The sequence below is a fragment of the Protobothrops mucrosquamatus genome, unplaced genomic scaffold (genome assembly GCF_001527695.2).
Source record: "Protobothrops mucrosquamatus isolate PMUCROS unplaced genomic scaffold, P.Mucros_1.0 scaffold3523, whole genome shotgun sequence".
Taxonomy (NCBI): Eukaryota; Metazoa; Chordata; class Lepidosauria; order Squamata; family Viperidae; genus Protobothrops; species Protobothrops mucrosquamatus.
Window position 1 is genome coordinate 73945 of NW_015389492.1, and position 21289 is coordinate 95233.

A 21289-nucleotide genomic window follows, 5' to 3' on the forward strand; every position below is an offset into this window, starting at 1 on the left:
CCATCTTTCCCAGCATCAGGCTCTTCTCCAGGGAGTCCTTCCTTCTCATTAGGTGGCCAAAGTACTTGAGTTTCAACTTCAGGATCTGGCCTTCTAAAGAGCAGTCGGGGTTGATCTCCTCCAGGACTGACCGGTTGGATCGCCTTGCAGTCCAGGGGACTCGCAGGAGTCTTCTCCAGCACCAGAGTTCAAAGGCCTCCATTCTTTGGCGCTCAGCCTTTCTTATGTTCCAACTTTCACAGCCATACGTTGCAGCTGGGAAAACCATGGCCTTGACTATACGCACTTTTGTTGGCAGGGTGATGTGTCTGCTTTTTAGTGTGCTGTCTAGATCTTTCCTCCCCAGGAGCAAGCGTCTTCTAATTTCTTGGCTGCAGTCCCCATCTGCGGTGATCTTGGAGCCCAGGAAGATAAAAATCCATCACTAGGAGCTAGCAGAAAGCAAATTTGTATATTCTGAATATTGCTTGACTTCCACATTTAAAGATACGTAAAGAAATACTACTAAAGAGAGCAAGGAAGCTCTACAAAAGCAAAATTCAAGTGGCTGTCAGTATTTCCTGCCCCCAGCAAGAATCTGGAGTGGAAAAAGCTTTGAGGTCTTTCCAACTCTTTGATTCTAATTTGGCACCGAGATCGTCCGGATTTAATTTCTGGCCTTGATAAGGAAACACTGAACTTTTCCGGCAGCCACAAAATACAACTTTATTGGTGGCTGAAAGGCAGCTTTTGAAAAAAAAAAGAATGAATGAACGGTTATTATGACTTTTGGCCAATGAATGAATACATTAAAACCCACAGCCACACTCTTATCCCGAAAATAAATACCAAATAGCTTAACACAGTCAGTACGGTTTCAATTTTTCATATTTATAAGAAAAGGCTGGACTATTCTGCCAGTCGCAATATGCAAACTGCTTTTGTGGTTTAAAGAAAAGAACGAATGAATGAGGTTTTATTGTGGCCTTTGGCTGATCCGTCAATAAAATGAACCCCACAATCGGTGCCTTGTCCTTGAAATAAATAAAATTACTGTACGTAACACAATAAGTGCAGTTACACTAGCAATGACTAGTTTCTTGTTTTAACAGCAATGTAACATTTTATTTAGAAAGGGATGGGATGGGATGGGATAGAATGGAATGGAATGGAATGGAATAGAATAGAATAGAATAGAATAGAATAGAATAGAATAGAATAGAATAGAATAGAATAACAGAGTTGGAAGGGACCTTGGAGGTCTTCTAGTCCAACCCCCTCAGGCAGGAAACCCTATACCATTTCAGACAAATGATTGTCCAATCTTAAAAACTTCCAGTGTTGGAGCATTCACAACTTCTGGAGGCAAGCTGTTCCACTGGTTAATTGTTCTCACTGTCAGGAAAGTTTCTCCTTAGTTCCAGGTTGCTTCTCTCCTTGGTTAGTTTCCACCCGTTGCTTCTTGTCCTGCCTTCAGGCGCTTTGGAGAACAGCTTGACTCCCTCTTCTTTGGGGGCAGCCCCTGAGATATTGGAACGCTGCTATCAAGTCCCCCCTTGTCCTTCTCTTCATTAAACTAGACATATCCAATTCCAGCAACCGTTCCTTATATGTTTTAGCCTCCAGTCCCCTGATCATCTTTGTTGCTCTTCTCTGCATTTATATTTGGACTCACCTCTGCAAGGCACTAAATTACATACATCTTTTTTAAATCATATAAAAAGTCATGAAGCAGTAATGTCATTCCTGGTATCCCAACACAGAATATCATACTGTAGAGAACACGATGAGAACATGCAATGATAAGTTATACAGTGTTTCCTAACCTTGACAACTTTAAGATGGGTGGACTTCAACTCCCAGAATTCCTCAGCCAGCATGCTTTAAGATGGGTGGACTTCAATTCCCAGAAATCCCTTGTGGACTTCGATACCCAGAATTCCCTTGTGGACTTCAACTCCCAGAATTCTGGGAGTTGAAGTCCACAAGTCTTGAAGTTGCCACGTTTGGAGATTCCTACTCTCTACATATCCTATTTTGACTCTGGTTGATGTATAATGTTGCAAATTAACAAAATGGGAGAAAATCCGTTGCTTAACCATAATCTTGTGACTGTGTTGTGTTCCAGTGCTGACGGTGCTGCGGGCGTTCCCTTGCCGGTCACGACTCGGAGATGGAGAGTTGGCAGCCATTGTGGAAGAAGAGGTGAGGCGATGGATGGAAGTGACACAGGAATCTCCTTGGCCCCTTGGGAAAAAATCGTTTGGAAAGATCGCTTCCACTTTTAAAGCAATGCTATGGCAGTTTCCAATAATCATGATCATAATGTGCATTTTGAAACAGTATACAGGAAGTCCTCAACTTACGACCACAATTGGGATCCGAGAATTCACTGTTGAAGCGATGCGGTCGTTAAATGAGGCATCATGTGGTCACAGTTTGTGTGGTCTTCTCTGGTGACTTTGCTTGTGGGGAGCCAGCTGGGAAAGTCACAGGTGGTGTTCGCTTAATGCCGGGATGCTGCAGTCGTCGTAAATGTGAGCTGGTTGCTAAGCATCCAGATGGCGATCGTGTGAGTAGGGGAATGCTGCAATGGTCGTAAGTAAGAGGACCGGTTGTAAGTCGCTTTTTTAGCACTGTTGTAATTTTGAATGGTTGTTAAACAAGTGGTCGTAAGTCAAGGACCACTTGAATTGCTTATAATATTTTATTAATTGGTCTACGCAGCTGCCAAGGGTCAACATCGCCTCAATGGCAGAGAAAGGGTCATTATTAATACCAATTTGCACACTTATAAGAAATGAAAATGCTTTACGTGGGTTTATAGGGTGAGTTTTCCACTCCCAGAATTCCCCAGCCACCGCAGAGAATTCTGGGAGATGAAATCCCCTCATCTGGAGTTTGAGGACAGCTGGAGTTATAATGAGTCAATCCATTGTTCCACCATGGTTGCTGGACTCTTCCACATCAGCTCTAGCTAGCATGGTTGGTCTGCGTGGATGATGGGCGGTGTAGTCTAACACCTTAACCGGTGATTTAAGATACATATGAGCAATAATAATAACAATAATAAAGTTGGAAGAGATTTGGAGGTCATATAGAATAGAAAATAGAATAGAATATAATAAAATAGAATAGAAAATAGAATAGAATACAGAAGGAGAATAGAATAGAATAGAATGGAATGGAACGGAACGGAATAGAATAGAATTACAGGATAGAATTACAGGATAGAATTACAGGATAGAATAGAATAGAATAGAATAGAATAGAATAGAATAGAATAGAATAGAATAGAATAGAATAGAATAGAATTACAGAATAGAATAGAATAGAATAGAATAATAATAGAATAGAATAGAATAGAATAGAATAGAATAGAATAGAATAGAATAGAATAGAATAGAATGGAATGGAATGGAATGGAACGGAATGGAACAGAATAGAATAGAATAGAATAGAATAGAATTACAGAATAGAATTACAGGATAGAATAGAATAGAACAGAATTACAGAATATAATAGAATTACAAAATATAATTACAGAATAGAATAGAATAGAATAGAATAGAATAGAATAGAATAGAATAGAATAGAATAGAATAGAATAACAAAATAATAATAGAATAGAATGGAATAGAATAGAATTACAGAATAGAATTACAGGATAGAATAGAATAGAATTACAGAATATAATTACAGAATATAATAGAATAGAAAATAGAATAGAATAGAATAACAGAGTTGGAAGGGACCGTGGAGGTCATCTAGTCCAACCCCCTGCTCAGGCAGGAAACCCTGTTCCATTTCAGACAAATGGCTGTCCAGTCTCTTCTTAAAATCTTCCAGTGTTGGAGCATTCACCGCTTCTGGAGGCAGATTGTTCCTGTACTCCTCTACAGATATTCGTTTAGTGACCATTCAAAGTTGCAACGGCACTGAAAAAAGGGACTTAGGACCATTTTTCACCTTTACGACTGTTGGCACCGTCCCTCACGGTCAGGTGATCAAAACTTGGAGGCTTGGCAACTGGCTCGTGTTTATGACGGTTGCCTGTGTTTATGACGGTTGTGACTCTGTTAAGCAGGGAAGCACATGTTATTAACTTAACAACTGTAGTAATTCATTTAACAACTGAAGCGCCTGGTCAATCAGTCTCTAAGCCATTTGGATTTTTTTTTTTTAAATGGGTCAAGGTTTTGTACCATGCCAGAAAAACGGGTTGCTGTACTAACCGAGTTAAATGTATGATGCCGATGCGGCTAAAGTTTAGTTTAATTGAAGTGGATAATGCCAGAAAGAGGAAACAGGCAGCTGGGAGGAGCTTTGGATGCCAAAAGGCAAACTAGAGGAGAATAAAGGGCCATTTTAAAGCGAAGCGAAGCTACAAAACAAAGCAAATACTGTCTTATCTGTGCCCCCATAAGAAGAAGCTAATTTAAATATATTTATTTAATTTTATTATTTTTTACAAATAACTCAAGGCGGGGAACGTTGCCAACACATCTTCCTCTTCCTATTTTCCCCACCACAACAGCCTTGTGAGGTGGGAGAGGGGGAGGGGCCCAAAATCATCCAGGTGGCTTTCATGTCTGAGGTAGGATTAGAATTCACAGCCTCCTGGTGATTGGCCAAAAGTCACCCAGCCGGCTTTCATGCCTAAGGCAGAACTAGAACTCACCATCTCCTGGTGATTGGCGCAAAGGCACCCAGCCGGTTTTCATGCCTAAGGCGGGACTAGAACTCACCGTCTCCTGGTGATTGGCCCAAAGTCACCCAGTCAGCTTTTATGACTAAGGCGGGACTAGAACTCACTGTCTCCTGGTGATAGACCCAAAGTCACCTAGCTGGCTGTCACACTTAAGGTGGAACTAGAACTCACTGTCTCTGGGTGATTGGCCCAAAGTCACCCAGCCGGCTGTCACCCCTAAGGCGGAACTAGAACTCACCGTCTCCTGGCGATTGGTCCTTTCCAGATCTGCCAAAACCTCTTCCTGCGGGGGCTGTCGCTGGTGGGCTGGTATCACAGCCACCCGTTCAGCCACCCTCTGCCTTCCCTACAAGACATCGACATGCAGATGGACTACCAGCTAAAGCTCCAGGGAACCAGCAACAGCTTCCAGCCGTGCCTGGCGCTCATTTGTGGTAGGTTGCAAAACTGGGCGTCTGTTCGGGCTTTTCTTGTTCCTTGTTCCTCTTGCAATTGGGGTTTCTGAAAATCTGCCGGCTTTGGGGAGCTCTGGAGGCAGAAAACAGGAGGATCCAGGGCATTATTTGTCTCCCGTAAGAAGAAACTAAACTAATTTATTTATCTACTAGCTGTCCCCAGACACGCGTTGCTGTGGCTCAGTCTGGTAAAAGCGTGCATTGCTTTTACGTCCAACAGATGGCGCTGTTTTTCAAAAAAGCATGTTTTTACCTGTCACAGGTGTGACATCTATATAATATAGGCATATAAAAACACGTGCGTATTCGAATGCAACGTTGGATCAAAATTTCAAAGCAATCGGTGAAGAACTTTTGGAGATTTAAGATTTTGAACAAATGAACATTTACATTTTTATTTATATAGATTTGTATCTGGCCGCCTTTATTTTTACCGATAGCTTAAGGCTGCGAACGTATTCAATGCATCTTCCCACTCCTATTTTCCCCACGACGACAACTCTGTGGGGGTGGGTTGGGCTGAGAGGGAGAGACTGGCCCAAAGTCACCCAGCTGGTTTTCATGCCTAAGGCGGGACTAGAACTCCCAGTCTCCTGGTGATTCGTCTAAAGTCACCCAGCCTGGCTTTCATGCCTACGGCGGGATTAGAACTCCCAGTCTCCTGGTGATTGGTCTAAAGTGACCCAGACAGCTTTCATGCCTAAGGTGGGACTAGAACTTACCGTCTCCTGGTGATTGGTCTAAAGTCACCCAGCTGGCTTTCATGTGTAAGGTAGGACTAGAACTCACAGTCTCCTGGTGATTGGTCCCTGTGGGGGTGGGGTGGGCTGAGAGGCAGAGACTGGCCCGAACTCACCCAGCTGGTTTTCATGCCGAAGGCAGGACTAGAACTCACCGTCTCCTGGTGATTGGCCGAATGTCACCCAGCCGGCTTTCATGCCTAGAGCGGGACTAGAATTTACCGTCTTCTGGTGATTGGTCTAAAGCCACCCAGCCGGCTTTCATGCCTAAGGCGGGACTAGAACTCACAGGTAGTCCTCAACGTATGTCCACAATTGAGCCCAACATTTCTGTTGGTAATCTGCCTTCCCCGTTGACTTTGCGTGTCGGAAGGTCGCAAACCGGGATAATCTGACCTAGGAACACTGCGACCATCACAAATACATATCAGTGACCAAGTGCCTAGATTTTGACAATGGCTGTAAGTCGAGAACTACCTGTTGTTCTTTTGTCACCCACGGGAACAAGGAAGAGGGCCGTGTCTGCAGTCCCAAATGAGGCCTGGAACGTCTGACTGCTCATCCAAGCATTTTTTTTTTATTCCTGTCCCACCAGGTCCTTACTACCACGGCAATCAAGGTGTAGAGTCCAAGATCTCCCCCTTCTGGGTGATGCCACCCCCGGAGGTAAGCACGAACGTCCCGGCCACCGAGGATTGGCTGGGTTGCTTGAAGTGCTGGCAGCCTTGAAGGGTCTCAACTGGGAGGATCAACGAGATAATTCAGCCTTTTTCTGCTTTAAGAACTATGTGTGGATGTTTGACTGACTCAAGAAGAGCGGCAGAGAGCCTGGGAACCACAGGGAAGTGTTCCAGGGTCTTGAAAAAGAAAAAGAAGGTCCATTTGTCCAGTTTGCAATAAGATCTCCAGTCTAGGGGCAAGGGGTTATAATAATAATAATAATGATGATAAAGTTGGAAGGGACCTTGGAGGTCATCTAGTCCAACCCCCTGCTCAGGCAAGAAACCCTACACCATTTCGGACAAATGGCTGTCCAGTCTCTTCTTAAAAACTTCCAGTGTTGGAGCATTCACTGCTTCTGGAGGCAGGTTGTTCCACTGGTTAATTGTTCTCACTGTCAGGAAGTTTCTCCTTATATTCTAGGTTGCTTCTCTCCTTGATGAGTTTCCATCTGTTGCTTCTTGTCCTGCCTTCAGGCACCTTGGAGAATAGCTTGACTCCCTCTTCTTTGGGGCAGCCCCTGAGATACTGGAAGACTGCTATCCTGTCCTCGCTCGTCCTTCTCTTCATTAAACTAGACATACCCCAATTCCAACAACCGTTCCTTGTATGTTTTAGCCTCCAGCCCCCTAATCATTTGTTGCTCTTCTCTGAACTCTTTCTAGAGTCTCAGCATCTTTTTTACATTGTGGTGACCAAAACTGGATGCAGGATTCCAAGTGTGGCCTTACCAAGGCCTTGTAAAGTTGGATTAGAAGACCTCCAAGGTCCCTTCCAAGGTCCCTAGGATTCTATGGTTCTGTGACTCTAGGATTCTATGGCTCTATGATTCTGTGATTTTATGACTATGATTCTAATCTAGACTCTATGATTCTATGACTGAGTATATGATTCTATGCCTATAATTCTAAATCTAGACTATGATTCCGACTATGATTCTATGACTGATTCTATGATTTTTATGACTATGATTCTAGACTCTGTGATTCTATGACTATGATTCTATCATTCTTTCATTCTATGACTATAATTCTATAATTCCATGATTCTATATGATTCTTTCACTATGATTCTATGACTATGATTCTATGAACTACCTGTTAAGAGGGTGGGGATTCTGGACGTTTGATAGTGTGGATTTTTAAGGTCGTAGGCCTCTCACTGTGCATGAGTTGGGCAGTCATAGGCATCTATTTAATAAATAAAAGAAATAATTAATGAAAACAGAGAAGGGCTGTTCATAGGCAAGGCTCCAGTCTTCCGGATAATTTTCATTGTGTGCACATGCCTAAACACAGGGACTCAAAATTTCCTTCCTTCCTTCCTTCCTTCCTTCCTTCTTTCCTTCCTTCCTGCTTTCTTTTTCTCTTTCTTTCTTTCTTTCTTTCTTTCTTTCTTTCTTTCTTTCTCTCTCTCTTTTTTCTTTCTTTCTTTCTTTCTTTCTTTCTTTCTTTCTTTCTTTCTTTCTCTTTCATTTCTTTTTCCTCCCTCCCTCCCTCCCTCCCTTCTCCTTTTTCCTTTCCCAGCAAAGACCCTATGATTACGGCATCCCCATGGAGGTTGAAGTCACCTACATCCAGGATGGATTTTTAACGAACGACGTTCTCCACGAAATGGTATCCTGTTTCTCCGAATTGTCTTACAGCAGGGCCATTTGGTGGCACCCTGACCCAAGCACATCAGTGTTCTGATGTAAAGAAAGGTCATGGGGTCACAGAAAGTAAATTTACAGGTGTGTGTGTGTGTGTGTGTGAGAGAGAGAGAGAGAGAGAGAGAGGGAGAGGGAGAGGGAGAGAGAGAGAGAGAGAGAGAGAGAGAGAGAGAGAGAGAGAGAGAGAGAGAGAGAGAGAGAGAGAGAGAGAGAGAGAGAGAGAGAGAGAGAGAGAGAGAGAGAGAGATATCTCATAAGGACTGCTGGCCCCCATGGATTTCTCAAGCTTGACCCCTTTTAAGACCAGCCGACTTCAACTTCCAGAATTCCCCAGCCAGCATTAAGTCATGCTGGTCCCTGTCACCCTGTGACGGTCGTTAAGTGAACCCATTCTACCTAATGGGTGTTTTTCATCGTAAGCTGGAAGTCAATGCCACTTTTCAGCAAAAAAACCCCAAAACCCTAAATTACGGTCACATGACTATGGGACATTGCAAATGGCGGCCAATGTGGGCCGGTTGCCATGTGCCCAAAATTCAATCCCACAGCCGCAGGGATGGGGCTGGTGGGTGGCTGCCAGAGCTTCAAAACCAGGTCATAAGTAGCAGTGGGGAGGCCCGTCGGAACTCTGAACGGTCGTTAAGTCGAGGACTGCCCGCAACTCGCCTAGCGAGGGCAGGTCATCGTGTCCTTTTCCTTCCACTGACCGTTTTCTCACCGGCTTCCAGATGCTGCTGGTGGAGTTCTACAAAGGGGCACCTGACATGGTGAAGTTTCAGGACGCGTGGAGCCAGGAGCAGACCTACCTGGATAAACTCAAGGTAAGACTCAGAGAGAGAGGAAGGAAGGAAGGAAGGGAAAGGAAGGAAGGAAGGAAGGAAGGAAGGAAAGAAGGGAAAGGAAAGGAAGGAAGGGAAAGGAAAGAAGGAAGGAGGAAAAAGAAAAAAGAAAGAGAGAAAGGAAGGAAGGAAGAAAGGGGAAGGAAGGAAGGAAGGGAAAGGAAAGAAGAAAAAGAAAAAGAGAGGGAGAAAGGAAGGAAGGAAGGAAGGAAGGAAGGATGTATCTTCTTGTGACAACTGGCAGCCAAGAATGCCTTAGCCGAGGGTTCTTCCTCTGTTCGGCTCTCCCAATTCTTCATTACTTAGACATATTTTTCAACTGGAATTATTTGTTGCACTCCCAGAATTCCCCACCCAGCAGGCTTTAAGATCGGTGGATTTCGTTGCTGGCTGGGGAATTCTGGGAGTTGAAGTCCCCAAGTCTTAAAGTGGCCAAGTTTGAGGACCCCTGGCCAAAAGCAATACCGGTCATCCCCGACTTACAACAGTCCTTTTAGTGACCGTTCAAAGTTACAACGGTGCTGAAAAAAAGTGACTTACACTCTGTTTTTTACACGGACGACCGGAGAGCAAAACCCTGCTGAATTGAATCCTCAATTTCTGAGGCAGCGATTCTCAGCCGAAGATGGGTGGACTTCAACTCCCAGAATTCCTCAGCCAGCCTTGCCAGGCTGGGGAATTCTGGGAGTTGAAGTCCACCCGTCTTCCAGCCGCCGAGCTTGAGAATCAACCATCTTAAAATAAAATTCTACTTTTTATCTTGTCCTCAGGGCTCCTTAGCTTCTAGGACACCCAAGGATCAAAGCTTCGGACATATCCTGGAACAGGTCTACGCAGCCCTCCAACACAGCAGCTGACGAAGAGAGTCCGGGACTCATACAGAAGACACAAACATGGGTCGAGGCAGGATTTGAATCCGGAACTGCAGGCCGTGACATTCATCGGGGAGGGGAAAAGGACAGGGTCAAAGTGGATCCCTTTCGAATGTTTGAAATCATCCCGTTTGGGGCTCGGCCTCTGGGCGCTCTGGCTGGAAAAGTGGAAGCACCCCTGGATGCGTTAGCAAGTAGATCGGCGCGCCCATTTTACAGACGGGCGAGTCGAGAGCTTCAGTAGCATAGCCTGGAGGGAGATTTAGTTAGCACCATTAGGAACTTACGTTTTCCATAAGGCAAGCAGAGATGTCGCTCGCCTTGCCAGCTTCGTTTGGGAATGTTTTGTCGGCCAGGAAAATGTTTACGTGACGCATTTTGAGCCAATGGGTCAAGAATTATCCTGTGGCGGGATGGGCGGCTGATAAATTTAATAAATAAAAACATAATAATAAACATAATAATAATCTGAAAGAGGGCAGGCTGGGGAAGCAAGGCTACCAAGATCCCATTATAATGGGTCATGGAAGAAAATTAAAAAATATGTTTTAAATCTCATTCTTAGGGAAAAAGTATTGATACCCAGGTTTGACTGACAGGCAAAGATTCATCTGAAGAGAAGCAGAGATGCTAGGTTGGAAAAAAATCCTTTTTTTTTCTTTTTCAAGCTTTTTCTCCAATTGATTAAGTTATTGATGAATGCAATTGAAGATTAGAGGTCTGGAGGCTAAAACATACAAGGAACGGTTGCTGGAATTTGGGTATGTCTAGTTTAATGAAGAGAAGGACGAGGGAGGACATGATAGCTGTGTTCCAGTATCTCAGGGCCTGCCACAAAGAAGAGGGAGTCAAGCTATCCTCCAAAGCACTGAAAGGCAGGACAAGAAGCAACGGATGGAAACTCACCAAGGAGAGAAGCAACCTGGAACTAAGGAGAAACTTCCTGACAGTGAGAACAATTAACCAGTGGAACAACCTGCCTCCAGAAGCGGTGAATGCTCCAACACTGGAAGTTTTTAAGAAGAGACTGGACAGCCATTTGTCTGAAATGGTATAGGGTTTCCTGCCTGAGCAGGGGGTTGGACTAGAACAGGGCTTTTCAACCAGTGGTACGGCTACCACCTGTGGTACATTGGCACCTGGCAGGTGGTACGCGGCCATCCTAGAAAAGTGGTAATGGGGGAGGGGAATGAGCTGAACCGGTGGCAGCACCGCACAAGCCCTGAGCGAGAGACGGCTGGAGCTGCAGGGCTGTCAGGGCTCAGTGGAAGTGCCAGGATCAGTGCCGCTTTCCAGCTGATTGGGGCTTCTTCGGGGCTGTCAGGGCTCAGTGGAAGCGCCAGGATCAGTGCCGCTTTCCAGCTGATCGGCGTTTCTTCGGGACTGTCAGGGCTCAGTGGAAGTGCCAGGATCAGTGCCAGGCTCCAGCTGGAGCTCAGTGCTGATCCTGGCGCTTCTGCTGAGCCCAGAAGAAGCGCCGATCACCTGGAATGTTGCAGCCTCTCCAGGGTCTTGTGATTTACATTCAGATGCTTGGCAACTGATTCGTATTTATGACGGTCACAGTGTCCCAGGGTCATGTGAAGTGACCAAAACCTGCTGCAACCACCCAGCAGACGGGGGGAATAAAAACCAAACACCCCCCCACCCCACCCCTGCTGCCAATCCTCAACAGAAATGCTCACAACCATGAAAACCTCGGACAGGAGGAAGAGCGCCACCGGGGGGGCAGGCAGGTGTCTTGCTCGGCTGTGGCTTGGGGGGGCACTTTTTTCAGTGCCACTGTAAATTTGAACAGTCACTAAGCGAACTGTTGTAAGTCAAGGACTACCTGTACTTTATCACTTTTTTCTTTTTGGTCATCAAGTTTTTGACACCCTGCTAAGCGACTGTTGGTACTCGGATATAGCCATACCCTAAAAGTGGTACAATGGGTGAAAAAGTTGAAAAGCCCTGGACTAGATGACCTCCAAGGTCCCTTCCAACTTTATTATTATTATTATTAGGGGGGGGGGCGTCTCTCCCAGAAGATTTGCTAGGGCAAAAGGATAAGGCAGACTCTTTAGCCCCTCCCTTCCCCCAAATAAGTCAGAATGCCCCTTTCAACCATTTAATACTTTTTTTATTTTCAAGGATACAAGTTTTTTTTTTATTTAATTCCAGAACAAAAATAAATGCATAAACAAGAAAGGGGGTTTGTTTTTGTTTGTTTGTTTGTCCCCCCCCCCATACCCCAATAAAATTGTCCAGACTGAGAAAAATACAAAGGACAGTTTTCATGCCATCTGACGCAAAGAGATGCCCAGCACACAGCCACGAAGTTCAACGGATTAGATATTTACAAAATGTTTGTTGTTTTTTTCCCCCTTGTCCCACTCCCGGTTTGATGTTTGATTTTTTTGTTTCCCCCCCACCCCCAAGTGGTCCTGATGGGGAATGGAAGATGGGCAGGGAGATACAGAAGGCAGAGAAGAGAGGAATTTACGGGACTGGTTAAAAAACGGAGGGAAGGGGAAAAAAAAAAAAAAAAGAACGACGGGAGGGAGAAAGTGGTACGAAGATTATACTGAGTTAAGATGGGAGGGGATAAAAAAATATAGAAGCAATTGTTTAGGAAACAGTGAAACAAGATCAGAGGTCTCCCAAAGTTGGCAACGTTAAGACTTGTGGACTTCAACTCCCAGAATTCCTCAGCCAGCGTGCTGAGGGGTCTTCAAACTTGGCCCTTTTATGACTTGTGGACTTCAACTCCCAGAATTCCTCAGCCAGCGTGCCTGGCTAAGGGATTCTGGGAGTTGAAGTCCACAAGCAGGGGTCTTCAAACTTGGCCCGTTTATGACTTGTGGACTTCAACTCCAAGAATTCCTCAGCCAGCGTGCCTGGCTAAGGGATTCTGGGAGTTGAAGTCCACAAGCAGGGGTCTTCAAACTTGGCCCGTTTATGACTTTTGGACTTCAACTCCCAGAATTCCTCAGCCAGGCACGCGTGCCTGGCTGAGGAATTCTGGGAGTTGAAGTCCACAAGCCATAAAAGGGCCAAGTTTGAAGACCCCTGGATTTGAAGGCCAACAAGATGGTTTCTTCGGCTTGGGCCAAGGTGGTGGACTACGATTCCCATCCTGTGGGATGAATTATGGATCCAGACACCCCACAAGTCTCTGGTCCCGTGGTTGGAAGATGGATCTTCACACCCCAGGACTGTAGAGGCTGGTGCCACTTCTGAACCATGCTCCTCTCATGGGAATTCTGGGAGTTGAAGTCCACAGGTCTTCAAACGGCCAAGTCTGGAGAGAGACTCTTGAAGATGACCATTAGCCCTGCTGGACACACAGGGAGGAGATGCTAATTTTAAAACAAGATAAATCCATTTATACGTTCAGGACTGTATGCAATCACATAACGGGTCGAGGGGTGGAGAAAGGGAAAGAAATACAGCTGGAACTGATCATGTCGGAGGCCAGGAAGAATTACCCCATTATAAAGTACTGATTTTTATTGATTTCTCCGCCACCTCCCATTAATTCCTCTTTTCCAAAGCTGGTGCCGGCACTGGCCCCTTCTTAGTTAAGCTGCCCGGGCTCTGGATTCAAATTTCTGTAAAGGATACAGAGCCCTTTATGGGAAGAGAAGCAGGGGGGGCTTAATTGTTTAAAGGATAGGGGGTGACCCCACCCCAAATAGTGCCTTAGAAAAAACTGTGGGGGGCAACTGGGTTGTTGCTGGGGGGGGCAAGTACAGGTTTTGCAATCCACTCTATTCCCCCCTTAACCCCCCACAGCCCCGGGAAGGGACACAGAAAAAAAAAAATACTAGCCTTTGCGGAGTTTAGCCCAGCTGCCTGCAGCGAGAAAACACAAAAGGCCAGTTTTAAATGGCCAGGAAGAGAGAAAAAGCTGGAATTCCCCCCCCCCCCAGATATCCGGCAGGATGTAGGTCCCAAAGGAGAAAGGACTAATCTCCCAGTTCAATCCTGGGGTTTTTAAGGCAATGTTTCTCAAACTTAGCCACTTTCAAGACGGGGGGGGGACTACAACTCCCAGAATTCCCCAGCCAGCAAAGGCGGGGAATTGAACGCCCCCCCCCCTCTTAAACCACCTTTCCTGGTTTTGTCTGTAGTGTTGGCAGATTTGTTGGGGAGTTTAACCTGAGCAGCTCAAAAGAGAACGGACGCGTCCCCTGAGGATCTAATGGGGTGCCTTCAAGAGGACAACGGGTGTTGGAACGCTTTGAAGGACACCAAGATGGCTTCGTCTGCGTGGGCCAAGGGCTATCTATGAATTTGCCTCTTGGGGGATGAATTATGGATCCAGGCACCCCATAAGTCTCTGGTCCCGTAGTCGGAAGGTGGGTTTTCCCACCCCAGGACTGGTGTCGCTGAGGGAACAATGCTCTACAAAAGGTACGGCCTGCGTTGGGCCGCCAAGAATCACAACACTGAAAACTTTGGATCCGAGTCCTTCCGACCACCCGCAGACTTAACCCTTCGGAGAGTCTGGATGACAATTCCTGGAAACTGACTGGCGATGCTGGCTAGGGATTTCTGAGAATGGTGGCCAGAAGCTCAAGGACAACATGGACAAGGAGAAAAGGGCCCTGACGACGGTGGAGGAGCCCATCTGTGGAAAGGCAGACCGTGGGTTTTCTTATCAAAGGTGATTGCCGCTCCGCGCAATGCCTGGAGCTAGCACAAACACACACACACACACACACACACGCACACAATCCCCACAGACCTCTATTCTCTAAACAAGCCACCATCTTCCTTGGTGGTCCTGGGAGATGTTCCGACACGCACAAAAGGGACAAGGCTGAACCAACCCGGAGAAGACAGCTCCCAGCAGTTGCAGCCTCTTGGTGCTTCTTAGGCCCCGCCCCGCCCCGCCCGCCAGGGGTCCAGCTGCCCGGCTTGACTGCAGCCTCTGGGACCGGCCCTTGGCACCTTTTTTTTTTCTCTCCCCCAAAAAAAAGCTTCCCCACCCCACCCCGAAGGGCACAAAATTAGTGTCAGCTAGACCCTCTCATTCCCTGGAATGTAAGGAAGGACATCTCCCTTCCCGGGGCCGCTGCGTCTGGGTCATCCGGGAAGGGAGGAAGAGGAAGAGGAAGAGGAAGGAGGACGGAAGAGCAACGGAGAAGGCCGCCGGCCGTTTCACTGAGGTAGCGGGACGAGGACCTCCACGTAGTTGAGCGGGAAGAAGCCCGACAGGCCGTTGATCATGCCCTCGTACCAGTTCTCGTCGATTTGGTTGGTCAGCGTGATGATGTCGCCTTCTCTGAAGCCTAACTCGCCGTCGTTCTCCGGCTCAAAGTCGTACAGCGCCTTGCAGCAGGGCTGGTCCATGTGGGGGGCTGGAGGGGGGAGGAGGAGGAGGGGAGAAGAGGAGGAGAGCTTAGCCAACAGGTGCCCTTTCCACCCCCCCTCCCCAGCCTCAATTGACATCTCCCGAGTCCACAAAGGGTGGCAAGCCATTGGCTGTCGAAGTACACGGAATGCTGGGAGTTGTAGTTCAAACGGAGGGGTGCCCTCAGCTGGCTCGTGAAGACCGGTGGCCCTGGGCTTTCAAAGCGCCACAGCCCTGAACAAAAAACCAGCATGGCTGGTTCAGGAATCCTGCATCCAGTTTTGGGTCACCACGTTACAAAAAAAAAAGATGTTGAGACTTTGGGAAAAAGTGCAAAGAAGAGCAACTAAGATGATCAAAGGCCTGGAGACGGAGACATAGGAAGAACGGCTGCAGAATTTGGGAACGGCTAGGTCTAGATCAGGGCTTTTCAACCAGTGGTACGGGTACCACCTGTGGTACATTGGCACCTGGCAGGTGGTACGCGGCCATCCTAGAAAAGTGGTAGTGGGGGAGGGGAACGAGCTGGACCGGCGGCAGCACCACACAAGCCTGAGCGAGAGACGGCTGGAGCTGCAGGGCGGCCGGGGCTCAGTGGAAGCGCCAGGATCAGCGCCAGGCTCCAGCTGGAGCTCAGCGCTGATCCTGGGGCTTCTGCTGAGCCCTGAAGAAGCACCAATCAGCTGGAATGTTGCAGCCTCTCCAGGGTCTTGTGATTCACATTCAGATGCTTGGCAACTGATTCATATTTATGACGGTCACAGTGTCCCAGGGTCATGTGAAGTGGCCAAAACTTGCTGCAACCACCCAGCAGACGGGGGGAATAAATACCAAACACCCCCCCACCCCACCCCCACTGCCAATCCTCAACAGAAATGCTCACAACAATGGAAACCTCGGACAGGAGGAAGAGCGCGGCTGGGCGGGCAGGCAGGTGTCTTGCTCAGCTGTGGCTTGGGGGGCACTTTTTTCAGTGCCATTGTAACTTCAAACAGTCACTAAGCGAACTGTTGTAAATCTAGGACTACCTGCACTTTATCACTTTTTTCCTTTTTTTTTTTTGGTCAAGTTTTTGACACCTTGCTAGGCGACTGGTGGTACTCGGATGTTGCCATATCCTAAAAGTGGTACAATGGGTGAAAAAGTTGAAAAGCCCTGATCTAGGCCAGGGGTAGGCAACCTGGGCTCTTTTATGACTCGTGGACTTCAACTCCCAGAATTCCTGAGCCGGCCTGGCTCAGCTTGGAAACCTCTCCCTTTCCCCTCAGCATGGCTGGCTCAGGAATTCTGGGAGTTGGAGTCCACGAGTCATCAAAGAGCCAAGGTTGCCTACCTCTGACCTAGGCCATCCTAGTAATGGAACACGTGCAGGAAAATAAACAAGTTCAGAGAAGAACTTAACTGTTCCACCCTGAGCTAAGGTTCTCTTGGAACTGCCTCTTTTGCGGCCATAAGGACTAGAAACCTGACTCTGTTTGAGGCCCCGAGCATTTGCTAAGATCCATGGACACCACCACAGCACACCGGAAGCCGCAGCTACCAGTTCATGCAAGCAGGGAACGGGACGAGGGAAAGCGAGGGTGTGGGGGGGGTGTCTCGTGCTGCATGCAGGAAAGAGGAAAGAGAGGGGAAGGGGAAGCAGAAAGTTGGGGGGAGAGGGGGGGAAGCACTCACAAAATATCCTGCTGGGGGTCCGGGATGGCTTTTCGGATCGGAAGGAGGAGGAAGCTGGTTGCAAAAAAAAAAAAAAAAAAAGGAAACAAACAAACAAACATGGAATAAAATAAAAACCGACATGCTCGCTGGCAGACAAGCACAAAGATCTCTGCAGGTGACGGTCGGTCGAAACGAACAAGGGAATCCTCGATTTACGACTATCCCTTCAGTGACCCGACTGATCGACTTCAAAACGGGTCCCGCTAAGCAATGCGCAGACTAGGAGAAAGAGTTCCCGTTTTGCAACGCGTTTTAGTCACTGCGGGGAGCACTCGGTCGGCGTCCGACCGGCCCTTACCGGAGACTTTGGGAGCTGGGTTGCAGGAAAATCCACCGTTCGACTGGTCTCCGCTCTCTCCGAATTCGTAGGGCTCTCTGGGCTTCGGTTTATATTCCCGCTTGGGGCGCGAAGAGGTGTCTCGCACTCTGTACCCAGGGAGGAAAAAAGACCGCAGAGGACTGTCAGCTGGGTGGGGACTCAACTCTCGGTTAAATTCCAGATAGGTCTTCGACTTACAAGCACAATTTAGCCCTATAATTTCCGCTTTGAAAGTGAGACTGTTCCCAAGTGAGTTTTGCCTCATGTTACGACCTTACTTGCCACAGTTGTTAAGTGAATCGCTGCGGTTGTTAAGTGAATCGTGCAGTCCTTAAGTGAATCTGGCTTCCCCCCTTGACTTCGCTTGTCGGAAGGCCGCAAAAGGGGATCACATGACCCCTTGGCAACTGTCATAAATACGAGTCAGTTGCCAAGCGTCTGGATTTTGATCACGTGACCCTGGGGATGCGGTAATGGTCGTAAGTGTGAAAAACTGACATACTTGAAGCCAGAGGTCCCCAACCTGTGGGCCCCTACCGGGCCGTGGGCTGTTGGCCACTGGGCCACCTGAGTGGCTGGCCAGTGCACATGCATGTGTGCAGGTGCACCCCCCACTCATGCTAGCGTTGCGGCGGCACGCAAGTGCTAGCGATACCGTGAGCATCATACAGGCGCTAGCTAGCGTCATTATGAGCAGCGGCGCTGCAAACGGACACTCCTCCCACTTGCGCTAGCATCGTAGCGGCGCGTGGGCTCTATCATCGCTCCCACTCGTGCTAGCATCGCAGTAGCCGGTGGGCTGTATCATCGCCGTGCGCGCACACTCCCACTTGCGCTAGCATCGCAGCGGCCCGTGGGCTCTATCGGCGCCGTGCGTACACACTCCCCCCACTCGCGCTAGCATTGCAGCGGCCGTGGGCTGTATCATCGCCGTGCGCACACGCTCTCCCCTCGCGCTAGCATCGTAGCAGCCCGTGGGCTCTATCGTCGCTGTGCAGGCACACTCCTCCCACTCGTGCTAGCTTGGAAACCTCTCCCTTTTCCCTCAGCATGGCTGGCTCAGGAATTCTGGGAGTTGAAGTCCACGAGTCATAAAAGAGCTCAGGTTGCCTACCCCTGGAATAGGGGATGCGCTGGCTCGGGGTAAAGACAGAGAGCTGACAGGTCGGGTTTGAGACCCAGCGTTGCTGGATGGGGTGAGCTCCCATTCCTTGCTCCAGCTCCTGCCCACCTGGAAAAGTGATCAAAATTTGGATGCTTGGCAACCTCCTGGGATCACCTGATCTCCATTTTGCGACCTTCCCAGCCGGCTTGCGACAAGCAAAGTCAACGGGGGAAGCCAGATTCGTTTAATGACCACATGATTTAGGCTCGCCTCTGATTTGCCTAACAACAGTGGCTGTAAAATCGAGTGTGTCTTACTTAACAACCGTTCTGCTTAGCCATAGAAATTCTGGTCCCAAGTGCAAAGACGGGTAATAAGTTACTTTTTTTTTCAGTGCTGTTGGAAGTCACAATTGTAAGTCGAGGAGTACCTTTGAGACCGCCTAGCCCCTCGAACCCAGCTGACCTGCGTTTCAGCTTCTCCGCCAACTCGTCCAGAATCTGCACGGCTTGCCGGTGGTAATCGAGTTGCGCATCCACCAGAGCAGAAAGCTGGCTGACTTGCTCGATCTGTAGCAAAAGACAAAGGAGATTTATATTTCAATAAATCAGAATAGAGTTGGAAGGGACCTTGGAGGTCTTCTAGTCCAGCCCCCTGCTCAGGCAGGAGACCCTATACCAGGGGTAGACAACCTTGGCTCTTTTATGACTTGTGGACTTCAACTGGCTCAGGAATTCTGGGAGTTGAAGTCCACGAGTCATAAAAGAGCCAAGGTTGCCTACCCCTGACCTATACCATCCCAGACAAGTGGCTGTCCAGTCTCTCCTTAAAAACCTCCAGCGATGGAGCACCCACAACTTCTGGTGGCAAGCTGTTCCGCTGGTTAATTGTCCCAACTGTTAGGAAGTTTCTCCTTAGCTCTAGGTTGCTCCTCTCCTTGGTTAGTTTCCGTCTGCTGCTTCTTCTTGTCCTGCCTTTCACAGACAGTTTTGACCACGCTTTGTTGAACCAGCCACAATGATCTCTCCACGTTTTCTGCACCCTTAATCCTTTCCAAATGGGACAGGGACATTTGGTTTTACCCAGATACAGGCAGTCCTCAACTTGCAACGGTTCACTTAATGACCATTCAAAGTTACAACGGCACTGGAAGAAGGGACTTAAGGTCGTTTTTCACACCTATGATCGTTCCAGCGTCGCCACGGACACGTGATCAAAATTCGGAAACTGGTTCATATTTATGACGGTGGCAGTGTCCAGTGTGTGTGTGTGACATGATTCCCTTTTGCGACCTTCTGACACGTAAAGTCAAAGGGGGAAGCCAGATTCACTTAACAACCGTGTTACTAACTTAACAACTGCAGTGATTTTGACTTTGCTATGTACATGCCGATGCTATGCTACTCAAAATAAAGATTCTTTAAGGTAAACAATGCCTCAGAAGTTCTTTGAATAGTTTCATCTGTCGGAACCATGACACAAAGCTAAAATCTGAAGTCCCCTCCCCTCAGCACACAGTATCAAAGCACAATTCCCCTCCTCTAATTAACAGTCATAAATCACATTCCCCAATTAGTTTGAAATGCAGGCTTTCCCTCCAGTTCTCCAACCCGCCATTTCTTATCATCTCTTATTTCAAAAAACCTTGGTTCTCACACTACTACAATATTGTTATGTCTAACTAACTCCCATACACATTCCTCCTCCTCCCCCCAGTATCATCTAATTCCAACTCTAATTCTAAGAGTAAAACATAAGAAGGAAAATGGCTGCATCTCCGTATGTTGTCAAAACATCCAATGTTAGCAGCGTTGACACAGAAATTTTGGCATTAAATTGTGGTCGTAAGGTGAGGACTTCCTGTATAGGATTTCGACCTGGGACAAACCTACGCTTCCATTTGTTTCCCGTCTTGTGTCTCGCAAGGCACACACTCACGTCCGTCTCGAGAAGATTGTGCATACTCGTCTCCGCCACTTCCTTGGACTCCTCAAACTTTTCCAACGCTTGTCGCAACTCCTCGTCCGGAATTTTCCCTTGGCGCTTCTTTTTGTAGTCGAAATCCAACCGTCGCCCTTCTAACTTTTTCAGGTGGTGCTTTTGGGGGGGGAGGAAGGAGGAGAAAAAGAGGAGTAAATAGTTTAAAAAAAAAAGAAGTAGAGATGGGGTACGCTCGGCTTTTCCAAGTTAAACTACTTTTGAACGCGAAACTCTTCCCCAACTAAATGGTTATTAACAAGCAACGGTTACATTGGAAACGAAACTACTCCGCAAAGGAGGTCATTGATGACATCTGCATAATATTAGGTCATACATAATTTACTTAATATTATGCAGATGTCATTAATGACCTCGTTTACGGAATAGTTTCGTTGCACAACCGGTCCAGCTCTCTGCGGGCAAATATAATATATATAAAACACACAAGGAAAGGTTGATGGAATTGGTTATGTCTGGTTTAATGAAGAGAAGGACCAGGGGGGACAGGATAGCGGTCTTCCAATATCTCAGGGGCTGCCCCAAAGAAGAGGGAGTCAAGCTATTCTCCAAAGCGCCTGAAGGCAGGACAAGAAGCAACGGGTGGAAACTAATCAAGGAGAGAAGCAACCTGGAATATAAGGAGAAATTTCCTGATAGTGAGGTTGTCATGTGTCTGATTAACGAAACACTTAAAAGGACTTTCAGGCATATTTTCTCCTAAAAGCATTTATTAAGGTTACAGAGACGTCAGTACAGCATGGTGGAAATGCTTAGGTCTGGCTTCTCTTCCGTTACGCATACATTCCAAGCATTTTTCCCTGCCTCTATTTTGGGGTCATGGTTCACATCTTCCAATTAACT

General features: G+C 47.4%; 2 protein-coding genes across 2 annotated transcripts in view; one reads left to right on the forward strand and one right to left on the reverse strand.

The window, feature by feature from the left end:
* MPND (MPN domain containing) overlaps positions 1–9952 on the forward strand; it is a 20040-nt gene extending 10088 nt beyond the window's left edge. The window contains exons 7-12 of the mRNA XM_015827140.1: positions 2108–2184; positions 4956–5124; positions 6481–6551; positions 8132–8221; positions 8985–9077; positions 9866–9952. Coding sequence (XP_015682626.1) covers positions 2108–2184; positions 4956–5124; positions 6481–6551; positions 8132–8221; positions 8985–9077; positions 9866–9952 — 587 coding nt within the window. The remainder of the gene's footprint in view (positions 1–2107; positions 2185–4955; positions 5125–6480; positions 6552–8131; positions 8222–8984; positions 9078–9865) is intronic.
* A 5163-nt stretch (positions 9953–15115) lies between these two features.
* Positions 15116–21289, reverse strand: part of SH3GL1 (SH3 domain containing GRB2 like 1, endophilin A2) — an 8921-nt gene continuing 2747 nt past the window's right edge. The window contains exons 2-5 of the mRNA XM_029286386.1: positions 20387–20545; positions 18914–19017; positions 17323–17450; positions 15116–15315 (exon numbers count right to left, since the gene is read on the reverse strand). Of these exons, the coding sequence (XP_029142219.1) occupies positions 15116–15315; positions 17323–17450; positions 18914–19017; positions 20387–20545 (591 nt within the window). The remainder of the gene's footprint in view (positions 15316–17322; positions 17451–18913; positions 19018–20386; positions 20546–21289) is intronic.